At 38.8% G+C, this 12,781-nt stretch overlaps 1 protein-coding gene across 1 annotated transcript; it reads right to left on the bottom strand.

The window, feature by feature from the left end:
• Positions 1–2,456: 2,456 nt before the first annotated feature.
• On the bottom strand, positions 2,457–12,349 carry LOC101854098 (PRELI domain-containing protein 2). The gene is made up of 6 exons (XM_005101820.3): positions 12,139–12,349; positions 10,205–10,262; positions 9,722–9,795; positions 6,524–6,684; positions 5,498–5,603; positions 2,457–4,840 (listed from the first exon to the last, which is right to left on the bottom strand). The coding sequence occupies exons 1-6, from the start codon at positions 12,211–12,213 to the stop codon at positions 4,784–4,786; spliced, it is 531 nt and encodes a 176-aa protein (XP_005101877.1). The 5' UTR covers positions 12,214–12,349; the 3' UTR covers positions 2,457–4,783.
• Between the last annotated feature and the right edge of the window lie 432 nt (positions 12,350–12,781).

Genomic DNA, 12,781 nt, shown 5'->3' with positions numbered 1-12,781 from the left:
GGGGGGGGTCGGGGTCAAATGAAGAATATGTAACCTACTTGTACATGTGTGGAATACTTCTGAAATATACAGTGGTAGCAAACTCCACCTTCTCCTCCGAGAAGAGATAGTAAAAAAGAAAAACCAACAACAACCAAGTTCCAGAAAAGATATTGAATCGAAGACTTTCTAACGCTCTATAGCCCCATACGTTTGTTTACAGTAGTGTTACCATCTTCTGATTTAAAACAAAATTAACTAGAAACCAAGCCTTTATACGCTCAAATACGTGGCTGTCTTTGTTCAAACCTGTTGGGTCAATGAGAATCGAAATAGAATGTTGAACGTAATTAATACCCTCATCAGCCTGACAAGACCAGTAATTGAACGTTGAGTGCGCTAGATGTTATTACATAAGTGTTGAGATATTCTTCTTCTGTTTGCTAGCAAGTTATTAGGAAGAAAGCGATGATGCGCTAGAGATGAAGTCTGAGTGGGGGATGCGGTGAAAATACTTTTTTAATGATCGAAACCATAAAACATTAAAATATCTGATTCTAACGCAAGGTAATCGTTAAATACATACAAGAAAAGTTAAGCTCTCCACATTTTCGATTTCTGTAATATCAGTTAAGTGGTGTTTGAGTTCGAATTATCATTTGTTTAAATAGCGATTAACTTACATTTTAGTAGACGTTTACACAGTCATTCCGTCGACATCAGTAATTAATATTTCGAGACTCTCTCATAATAATATTATAAAGATGTTTGATCTCAGTTCTGAATTGGTCGTACAGCCCCCTCGTCAAACATAGCCGCTGTGATTACATGATTCCCTGAGTGAGAGGAAATGCCACGCGTATCTAATAATAATTTAAAATGAGTTGCACGGCTTCGTCAGAGCTCGTACTGAGACAGGTAAATGAGGTACGTGGTGAGACACTTGTTCTTAGACAGCTGGAAAGGTGGAACATTAAAACAATCATAAACGATTAACAGACATTTAACTACCTTCATCAGAGCTGTTACAGCAGAACAACTAGAATTTAATGTTGTATTTGAAAATCCAACAATATAATTCAGACGGTTCTGTCTCTTAACACACATAATATATCATCATCTTATTATTAAAACATTAATATAATTTTTAAAATAGTAAACGTTTTACGGCACTTGCAACACAATTAGGTCACATAAGTGCCAAAGATTAGAGGTGTCACAAGAGCTAGAGTGACAAGTATAAAAAAAGGAGGAGAGATAAAGACGAAAGTTGTTTGAGAAAGGGAGAAAACCACACCGGAGCACCCGCCAACCATCCACATAATTATCTTCAGTAACAATCAATCAGTTGTTGAGAAAATGATATAATGTACGAAGACATTATATAAATAGATGCTGATAATGGGAATTATTCTGTCAATACATACCCAAGATTAGTTGTCGGTCTTGGTACTCGTACATGATACTACAACGGTGTTTATAATGCGCTACATCTTCAACACGACAAGTAACATTAATTAATGTCCTACGTTTATGACGGGTGAGGCTCACTATAATGCCAAAGCATTTCCGAAAATGCCGGGCACCGTGAGTAACCCAACAGGGGCCAGATTGTTACTACGCTCTCTGCTTTGGGGGGTGGGGGGGGGGGGGGGGGGCTTTGTGTCTCGTCAGGTGTTGTATAAAATATGCCTTCACTGCAATGCTTTTCTCTGAGGGCAGACACAGCTTTCGGTTTACGCTGGAAAGGTCTAGTACATTGCTTATTATACAATAAATGTCTTAAAATGTTTTGTTATCTCTTTGAAATTAAGAACACTACTGAACAGTTACCTAATAAGCAGGAACAAATTCAAAAAGATTAAAACCATAGATTTGAGGAAAATTCAATTACTGTACCCCCCCCCCCCCCCCCTTTCATGTTTTAAAAAAGTTTACGCTTTTGAAGAAATTTTAATCGTCAAAAGCGCGTGTGTGGCTTAATTGTAGTTGTACTTTGCAGGGGTTTTCTTGGTGCAAACGTCGTCAAGGAACAATTTCGCGCCATCTAGGCTTACTTCAACCTCTGTTATACTCATTTCGCAGGTTAAAGACCTTGTTCAATATGTAGTGATGAAAAAAAAAAAGTTTAAATCGATAATTTAGCACCGATCCGACTTTTTTCAAGCGCGGATCGAAAGCGCCGTCCTCCGTACATATTATGACATCATGTTGGGCGCACACAGAGAGTGGAGACTCATCATTGTGGCATTGCGCAGTAGTTCAAATAAGTCCTTCAGATACACCTTTAGACGTTTCTGAGTACCTCACTTTACTCAAAAGAATGTTGGAAGTCTGAGCTGCCTTTTTCCTTGTTTAACCATGCAACACCCCCCACCCAAACCACCACACACACATAGATGTAGATGCAGAGTTCTCAGATCCCAAAACTGGCACACAGACTTTTCCTGGCACACAAAAAGTTCACACGTTGGAAATGAGTTGATCACTTTTTTTAATATTCAGAACAATTTCTGCAACACAAAAAAAACCCAATAGAAAACTGAAAAGACATTGCTGCTGACCAGAATAGAGATAAAAATGTAGACCAGGTGGTACATGTTCATTACTATCAGTTCAAGTCTTAAGTTTAAATATTGTTCACTGTATACCAAGACATGGATCTGCATTCGAGTGGTACATAATGCTCATAATCTTTTCCCTTGAATAATCCCTGAACATGGGTGATGTTTGTGCAGCAGTGAAAATGTAAAAATTATAAAATATAAGAATGCATTTCATATAAATTTCATGTTCATCGTGTGGTTATAGTAATATCATTGGGTTACAGTTTGAGGTAATCTATTGGCAAGACATGATTTAACAGCAGTTTCTCAGTCTCTCATGTCTACAAGTGCCCAAATATCAAAATTTTGATCAAATCTCCAGGCACTCCAATAGCTAATGTAGCAGAAGCCCCTCTTACTAAAAATCTTTGGTCCCTCAACACACAGGAATATGAGATAGAATGCACACACACATACACAAACACACAGAGATACATTACACACGATGTATACACACACTGACATGAGAGACAAGTAACTTCTGGAAAGCCCACACATTTGCAGACTTTTCCGAGTGAAGCGGATGTAGCCTACTGGTAGTGTGAATGTGAGTGTATGAGCGCAAATGTGAATATAATTACGCGTGATTTTGTGCACATAAGGAGTGAAAGGGTATGTTTATGTGTGGCATTTTTGTGTAGATGTCATTGTGCATGCATAGATGTCTGCTTGTGTACATGTAAGAAAAGCACATTGTACAGACAGGCTAAAAATGGCTGTCTGGATAATAATCTCTCTCTCTCTCTCTCTCTTTCTCTCTCTCTCTCTCATTACCTCCAACCTAATCAAAGACATTTTTTTAAAATCTTTGACTTGCAGGACCTAAGACTGAACTGAACTATTATCATTGACCTATGCTCTGCTTTCAACAGATATAGGAGGTCGTCACACTACTGGTACAAGGAATAAGACTGAAGGAAAGGCTGCATTTGGAAAGGCCTCAAGCTCATCTGATTTATCTAACTCAAAGAGACATAATTGAATGTAGAAATGTCTACTGTTTTTGTAGGTGCTACTGGTAAAGAATAAATGCAAACACAAGCAATCTCTAAAGTGTTTGAAACTGTCAACCAATGACAATACATTCATTGAGGTCACAGGAGAAAAATAAGGTCATGTGTTCTTCCAAAAATAGTACAACTTAATTCGGACCCGATCCTGTCAGTCAAACTAGCACCAGAGAACAGAACTGAAATATGTGAACTTGACCACAAGGATTGTACAGAGTAAAAAAAACAAACCCAAAGGAAGACAGGTAAATAATATCAGAGAAATCTAAAACACAAAGATGTTTGAGAATATTGCAAAAGCTGCCACAACATAAGGTTCAAACATCCACTGAGTATTCTAGAACATTAATAGTACTCCAGCAAAAAACCTGCTTTAACACTGTAAGAACAAAGTACCATTGCTTGCAAAGGAGATCATAAATCTTTAAAAATCTTGTTCAGCATGCAAAATGTCAAGAAACCATAAACCAGTATACTATACAATAAAGAGGGAATCGCGATGTAAAGTCAAATAATAGGATCTAAGCATAATTATAAGAAAGACAGTACTGACTGTACTGTATGCATATATTATATTATACATATTAATGAATATGTTTCCTCTTAAGCTACAATTACCACACTGGAAGGCAAATCATACGAAACACTATGACATAATTCATGTCCAAACTGGTGCATGCATTGTGTCTGTACCAGACATAACAACAAAGCCCTATACCCAGTACTGGTTGTATATACTCTAACCATATTCACAATATCAGATGATCTATTTCAGCATAGCTTCTCTATACTCAAACACACAAACCATGACTTTTATGAAATGGAGATCTACCAGTGTATATGATTATGATCAAACTCAAGCACACTTCACAAAGAGATCTTTTGATGAAAGTATAGTATAACTGACCATAAAAACTCTAACGAACAAATTATCAAAATCTGCTAATGTACAGTCCAGCACTCACATGACGTGATTCGCAGGCCATGGAAATTTTTTCTTTATCATGAATTTCACAATGTATATATTTCGAATTAAAAAAATATACATGTATAAGAAAAGATTCAGGACTTGAAAATCTGTTTGCTATGAGCGTGCTAGACTGTACATTGGATCAAATTCAAGCCCTCTTCACCCTTGGTAAGCTCAGTAATATCTGTCATGTCTTTTGAGATACTACAGTGCATCTATCATGTCTCTGAGCGGCTGCACCTTTCGTGTAATAATTCTTCCATCACTCTCAGGGCCTGAAAGACAAAGGTAAGTACATTTGTTAACACAGAAAATTCACAGAACAAATTCAATTTAAACAAACAAAAAAGTTTTTAAATTTCAAAATAAGAACTACATATTCTTATCATTTTCAAAGTCCTTGAACCCTCTGTTGAGAATGTGAGAAGATATTCAGCTGATAGCCTGCAGGGACAAAAGACAAGCTCTGGGCAAAAGCAAAATCTAAGACCGATTGCCGCCATCATGATCATCACAAGAACAGGACTCCAAACCTGATACAGCCAAATATTTTCCATTACAAACGAGGAAAAACAAACACAAGAAGACTATAAGAAATGAAAAAATAATGACAGGGATACACTTTGCTCTCCTACTAGAGAACAACAGCTAAAATTTGGAATTCAATAGATAAGAACCTTAGACTTCTGCATGCCTTTGTTGAACTCTTTAATGAAAGCTGGCACAGCGGTTGGCGAGACTCCCAGTAAAGAATCTCGCACGAAGCACAGGAAAAGACAAATGTAAAGCCGCACAGCATAATCTGTCTGTACAATCTCTGGACTTCAATCAGTCTTTTCATTCCTCCTAATGCCAGACACAAAAAATCTGACAAAACCATCAACAGGGCCCATACATTGAGAATTTTACACACATAAAAAAACAATCTTCACCTTCTGAGCTCCCACATGAAGGAACTTGCCAGCAAACATTTCTAGAACTTTACCCAGTGGACCCAGAAAGCGGATGTTGATATATCCATGTTGTTCAAACTGGGTCCTGCAAACAGAAAAACAGTAGGCCCATTACATTACTAAGAGCGTAGCTGGTTTGGCTGAGCTGGGAGTTCACCAGTCAATATCTGCTGACTGAAGATGTGTCAATACTTTAGGACTATTTCAGTCCACATTGTTGACATATTAACAACCTCACTACAGTCAGAACATGTCAGTGTTCTCTTTTTTCTTCAGCCTTTGGCTCCCTGTGTGGGGCATAGGGAGTCATTAAACTCCCGCCAGTCACTGGAGCCCTGGGCACATTTCTCTGGCTACCTCCAGGAATGTCAGGTCCTCTTTGCCCATGCATCAAGAACATGGCATTACCTGTTTCTTTGGATTTGCTCTTTTCTTTTTTCTGAAAGGGTTTAAAGTAGGGCCAATCCATCTCCATCTTAGGGTTTTATATTAGGCAGGCTGTTGCTAAATTTGCAGATGGGGGGGGGGGGGGGCGCAATACGGATAAATACACACACAACCCCCCCCCCCCCCCCCACCAGATTGGGAGACAGACAGAGATTCAGGGAGAGAGAAACACAAAAACACCATGAGCTGCAGACAGAGAAAACAGAGTAAAACAGACTGACAAACTTCCAGCGAAAAATTGAGAGACAGAAAAACAAAAAAAGAAAGAAACACAAAAAAGAGAGTCTGGGTGACAAAGAGAGAAATATGGAGACGAGAGAGAGTGAGCGGGTGAGAGAGAGAGAGAGAGAGAGTGAGCGAGAGAGAGAGAGAGAGAGAGAGAGAGAGAGAGAGAGAGAGAGAGAGAGAGAGAGAGAGAGAGAGAGAGAGAAAAAGAAAGAGAGACAGACAGATAGAGAGACAGACCACAATGAAAGCAAGCATTCGGAGAGCAAAAGTTCACTTCGGATCACAAGACAATTGGCAGTAGAGGTGAAACAGGCAAGGGTTAAGCTGTACCAGTGCGGATTGTCCACTGCTTTCGCAAATCTGGACTCCTCAAACATGTCAGCGTACTTGGACCATGTGACATTGCGAGATTTAATGTCCATCTGTCCACTATCCAGGTCCAGCCATGCTTGCTCCTCCAGAACCACCTGTTCTTCATTCAGGATCTTCATCTAGAGATATTATATTGATGTAGATATCACTTAAGTTGATAGCATTCAAATAAGAAATGACCTCAGTCATTCATATCAAATATGATGTTAGTTGGTGACATAGGGACATATGATATCAGACATGACCTTAGTCAGTGACATTATATTCACATCTGATACGACCTTAAACAGAGACATATTGATGTTAGATATGACATAAGTTAGTGACATCCAATGTATAGACATTAAATGAGAACTTAGAAACGTCATATCATGCATTTGATCCATTTTGTCCAAAATATTTGTGGGTTTTATTTTTGTCTCCTGCCCTGATTATGGTGTCAATATTTGTAGGTTACGTAAAAATATGTCAACATGGTACAAATTGTTGTGCTTCAAGAAAAACAAAACAAGAAAAAGGGGAATTTTTTGGTCTGTGATGATGATGACAATAATAATAATGGGCTCAAGTATATTTTTTTTCTACTTTAAAACATGATGATGATGATGATGATGATGATGATGATGATGATGATGATGATGATGATGCACCCCAGTCGGCCAACATTAGCCTGGTCACAATGGAACCACTGACATGCAGCTTCAGGGTATAGAGATTGTTAAAAAACCTACAAAAGAAAATCTCAACCTTAGAGAGTCTAAGTGGATGTGGAACCTGGGCTCACATCAGACCCTCTCTGGCCTCAATATTGATGAGCCTCATTTCAGAGAACTAAAATTTACAACGTAACCACCCAAGCCGCTGCCCAACTTTTCCCCCTTTACACCTACTCACCCCTCCCTCCCACTGAGATCAACATACTACCCCCCTCCCTCCCTTTCTCCCCAACCATGCACCTCTACTCTTTATCTGACCACGCCTGTTAAAATCATGGCACAACAGTTTCACCCTCCCCCGCCCCAACCCCTGCATCTCCTTACAGCCTATCTCCCAACCCTCGGTCCTCTTTCCCGACACAGGGAAATTACTTAAAGACCACCCCCTGTCACTCCCTCATGCAGATGAAGTGCCTGATCGCCAGGATATTTTCTTTCAACGCCTACCCTGCGCTCTTTGCCCAAAGAGATCCTTCTACCTACCCCCTTCCCCCCCCACACACATACTCACACACACACATACACACACACACACACAATATATTATTTCTATTTGTATGCATCTATGCAGACACGTGTGTATACGAGTATAAAACCATGTATGTATGTATGTATGTATGTGTGTGTGTGTGTGTGCGTGCGCGTGCCTGCGTGTGTGAGTGTGTGTGTGTGTGTGTGTGTGTGTGTGTGTGTGTGTATGTATATGTGTGTATGTATGTATGTATGTATGTATGTATGTATGTATGTATGTATGTATGTATGTATATATGCATGTGGGTATGTATGCATAATATATGTATGTATGTATATATGTGTATTACCATGTCATTTCTGCTGTTGTGACGGCTGTACTAGGTCTCCTTCACTTATGCTCCCCCACTCCATAAACCCGACCCTCCCACCACTCTCTCTCTCTCTTTCTCTCTCCCTCTCTCTCTCTCACATACACACACACACACACACACACACACACACAAACACACACACACAAACACACACACCCTTCTTCTGTCTCCTCCTTTTGCCTCCAACTGGGATGCCCCTATACATTTTCCTCTTTCATCACACGTTCACACAATTAACTTCCTGTCAGCCTCTCGTAGAGATACAATTGATATCCTTGATGACTAGCATCAATTTCTTTATAATTAGCCCCTTGGCCTGGCACCCACTTAGTCACTTCCGTCTAGCCTGTAACCACACGTAACCCTAAGACCCCCTTTGTTAGGCCCATTTCCCTGCTAGTATACAGCGGTCATTTAATTTTTCTCTCAGTTACTCCTGAGGAAGCCCACGAGGCGAAACGTTGAGCTATTAAACAAATTTAAACATTTTATATTGTTATTTTATTTTGTCTAAAATTAAAACAAGACTCTCCCTCCTACTCTGCTTACCAAACAATGATGATGATGGAAATATTACATATGTATGGCTTTACTTGGTGTCATATTTATGTCATACAAATCACGATTTCTTTCTGTGTAAGATATTTTCTATTATCATTTATTATAGTAGAGGGTTTTACGGCACTCGCAACTGCATAAGGTCATATGAGCGCCAAGGGGTGGGTGTCAACAGAGAAGTCTTTACAGGGAATCAGACCCACTCTGCCCACCTCTCTAGCTTCAACAGCACAAGGTCTGCTTCAACTATCAAGGCACCCCAAAATAGCAGGTCACAAGAGAGTGACAAACATACAAAAGAAGTAGAGGAAAATGACAATAGTAAGGATTAGGAAAGAAAAAGCAGCAGTTCCCTGTTGTAGATTAGGCACAGTTATGAGCGTGACATGAATCAGCCCATTTTCTACTGCACTTGAACGAGAAATGTCCCCCCTTTGGGAATGGCCTAAAGACACTACAGTCAGTGGCACTGCCGCGGGGGGTTAGATATTTTCTGGAGAGGCATTTTATTATACACGTATGACTTTAAGACAGTGAGGTACTGAGGTCAAACTCATATATCTAAGGAGATTTTGAGTTCAAATATTACCTTCATTGAGATTTTTAAAAAAATTTACATGTCCGTACGAGATAGTTTAAAGATTATGTGGAGTGGTGCCAGGGTAAGAAGAAACGTTTTTGGAGGATGAAAAAACTAATTCTGACCACTTCAGACTGTATCGGTACCTATTAAACAGATCAAGTTAGCATGTTTAGTTTCTGCTCCAGAGCAGCAGCACCAAACAAGGAAGAAGGTGGTATATAGTAAAATGTACAGAACCAATGTTAAAAAGTGGACATGACAATTAACTTAAAAATTTTTTTCAACAGAGCTAGAATACTGAGGACAATTAAACAGTAGGGCCAGCTTCTCTATGGTTTCTCTTTAAGTTTAAGCCTCAAAGTAATTCCACTGGTCTACCAATAAATAGTATGACTTTATACTTCTTGAAAGAGATTTGGTCTGGAAGAACCTCCTGAGCTTGAGTGAAACATACCTTGCGCAAGACGTGGGGTACGACATTTTCACAAAAGGCCAACCTCCGCCTGTAATCAATTCCTTTAATCCAGTCTGCCAGCAAAAGGAAGGATAAAAATGATCTAGATAACAACATAACAATCAATACAAGGAAATTTAAAGAAAGTCTTAACAAAACAATTGTAGGAAAAAGAATTCATTTTGAGTGCATTCTTTGTGTTGTCAGCATTTGTTAACCTTACATCAGTGCTACTTCTGGATGCACCATGAACATATAGCTAGTGTACACAGTTAGTGAGCACTAAAAGGATACCATGAACTTAAAAAAATAAAGACTTCAATAGACTCTCTTCTCCCAAGACTAAAACAGGTAATACATTATATTATATGATTACAGATGAGATGGTTCTGGAAGAGGAAGTGTGGCTTGACCTGGATATAATTTTTATAGGCTACAGTAGGCTACAGGACAAAAAACAGACTGACACATATTTATACAAACCTATTTTTCTCTCAATGGTTTCCACCCTGTGGACCAGTCCATCTTTCTCATTTGGATACTGAAAATGTCAACAAAATGGAACACATAGATCACAATGAGTTTTTCATCAATAAATACATGTATATCCAAAGTATTTCAATTTCCGAAGTCCTTGCTTTGATGAGTTTATGTTCAATTACTTCAAGCTAAAAACAATCAAACTAATTATGAGAACAAAGATTAATGGGCCTCAAGCATTGGGTGGGTGGGGATGGGGGGTGGGGGGGGGGGGGGGGCGCTATGTGTGCAAGTATCAGAAAGTGAATATTTATATATATATATATATATTATATGCAAGATGTACAAAAGTGTTGAAAATGAACATTGATTGTGTGTTTTGATATAAATTGTTTGCTGTCCCATAAGCAGGGAAAGCAATTCTCTTTAAGAGGCTGCATTTTTCATCTTTACACATATGATATATTATATTGCTTCTCATTTTGATCTATTCTCCGATAGTCTCATCCAGTTAAATGTTGGCTTTTGAGGTCCAGAGGTAAAGTGTTCACCTCTCAATCAAAAGGTCTAGTAATCAAAACCTGCCAGTGACGACTTTCTTCTCTAAAAATTTCTTCTTAGTTTCCCTGACTTGTTCTTTAGCCAAAAATAAATCTTTCATCTCTTTTTCCTGTTCCACTCTCTCAACTTCATCCCTGGGCCCCTCTCTGCTCCACTTTCCCTTAAGTAGGTTCTTATTCTGCAGCTACTCCTGGCCCCTTCTTTCTGCTGTCTTTCAGTCGTACTCCTGGTCTAAGGGTAGGAAAATGGTGCTCATTTGAGGATTGTTTCAGTTCAGCTTGGCTTCTGGCAGCTTCAGAAGTGCACACTACAAATAAATAGATTCCTGCCTCAAACCGACTTGCAGCCTTGAAAACAAAATGCATTTGTTTCAGAAGGTATGATGGCAACTTTTGTCCCTGATGACCGAATCAACCTGAAACGAACCGATTCTGCCAATGGGCACCGCCTATAAGATAGAACGCCTAGAGCCATCTCAGATGTGAGCGAAAAATGTCGGAGGTCCTGTATGCAAAAATGTAAAAATCAGTTGCACTGTGAACCCAGCAGTTGACTGCTCCCTGGGATCTAGCACGGGACCGCAAAGAATAAGAATTAGTTAAACAAAAACTCTTGAAACATGACAAAAGTAAAGCCCACATCTTTTAAATGACCAATTATTAGTGTGTGTATCTCTACTGACAGGGCATGAAACTTTTTAATTATTCATAACGTTCCTCCTCTTATACACCCCCCTCTCCACCATAAAATCAGTTTTCTTTGTTCACCTGTTTTTACAGTATTATTACCTGTTTTTACAGTATATATATTATTTTCTTTTTATTTTTGTTATTTCTTTTCTTCTTCTTTAGTCCCTTTTTTAGACTCTACTTTTTACTTTACAACTTTCATATATATATAGGCCTAGATCTAGACCTCTATATCTTCAATTTTCAAACTATCTATTTTAAATCATTCCACTTTCTCCTCTTCATAATCCCTCTCTTTATCATTTTCAAATCTGAGGAGGGTCTGCAAACTGCAAGGGTTGTCTTCTTGAAATAATATAGTTCCCCCTGCCCCTGAAACCCTTAATATATAATATATTATATTAGAAACATATAGATCTATATATAGAGATCTAAATCTAGTTCAATTTTACTATCCCAGCCCAGGCTTTTATGTCCAGGCTAGCAGAATATTCAGAAACTACATGATAGTCAAACAAGCTGTACAGGCCTATCTTCGCTACACCATACCATTGTCATGACACGTTCATATCTTGCACTACAAGATTACGAGTAGGGTAGGCCTAGATTGCATAAAAGAATTAATTGTGTCTGACGTGTTTCTGGTCTACTCTGCCTCTGCCTCTAGGCACTCCAGCTGCTGCTTACTTTATTGAGATGGGTGTTAACAACGAACTGGAGCGGATACTTGAACACATGCTTCAACTCCACTGACACCACCATGTTGACACAAATATATCTGGCTTCAAGATAAAATTTATGAAATACAGCATGCTATAAACTATAAACATCAGAGCATAGGTCATAAAGGACGCTCTACCCTACTTTCGGTTTTGGTAAACGAATGTTGCATAATGGCAATCGACAAGAGCTTAGAATAAAGAAAAGGTGAAGTAAATTACAAACGAATGTTTACTTTGACGTCGTTGCAAATTATATTCGCCATATTAAGTGTCACATGGCTGGTGCCTCTATAAATAAATCATTGATGGTCAAAGCGCACCAACTTTTAGTGGTAGCCTAGTGTCACTGTATGCACTAAAATAAAACAAATAAACAAAAAGATTAACTTCAGTAAGCCGTGAGTGTAGCTTAGATTGTTTCAAGTTGGGAATCAGGCGAAAAGGGACACGCGCACATAAAATTGTGACATACACTCACACCTAGGCCTAGTTGACCATTTTATAAATTTATGAATCTATCTATATTCGGTACAATAAATCACTGTATATAATGTTATAGGTCATTGTTTCTAAATTCTATGCTTCTAAAACTGCATGTAGACAACCAG

This window comes from Aplysia californica, unplaced genomic scaffold (assembly GCF_000002075.1).
Source record: "Aplysia californica isolate F4 #8 unplaced genomic scaffold, AplCal3.0 scaffold00300, whole genome shotgun sequence".
NCBI lineage: Eukaryota > Metazoa > Mollusca > Gastropoda > Aplysiida > Aplysiidae > Aplysia > Aplysia californica.
This window is presented reverse-complemented; position numbering and strand designations above follow the sequence as displayed.

What these genes read in the sequence shown, in the direction of transcription:
- LOC101854098 (XM_005101820.3), bottom strand. Translation starts at nt 12,213, where the DNA reads ATGGTGGTGTCAGTGGAGTTGAAGCATGTGTTCAAGTATCCGCTCCAG. An exon ending in TTAACACCCATCTCAATAAA is followed by an intron (nt 10,263 to 12,138) that starts GTAAGCAGCAGC and finishes TGACATTTTCAG; the next exon opens with TATCCAAATGAGAAAGATGG. An exon ending in AACCATTGAGAGAAAAATAG is followed by an intron (nt 9,796 to 10,204) that starts GTTTGTATAAAT and finishes TTTTGCTGGCAG; the next exon opens with ACTGGATTAAAGGAATTGAT.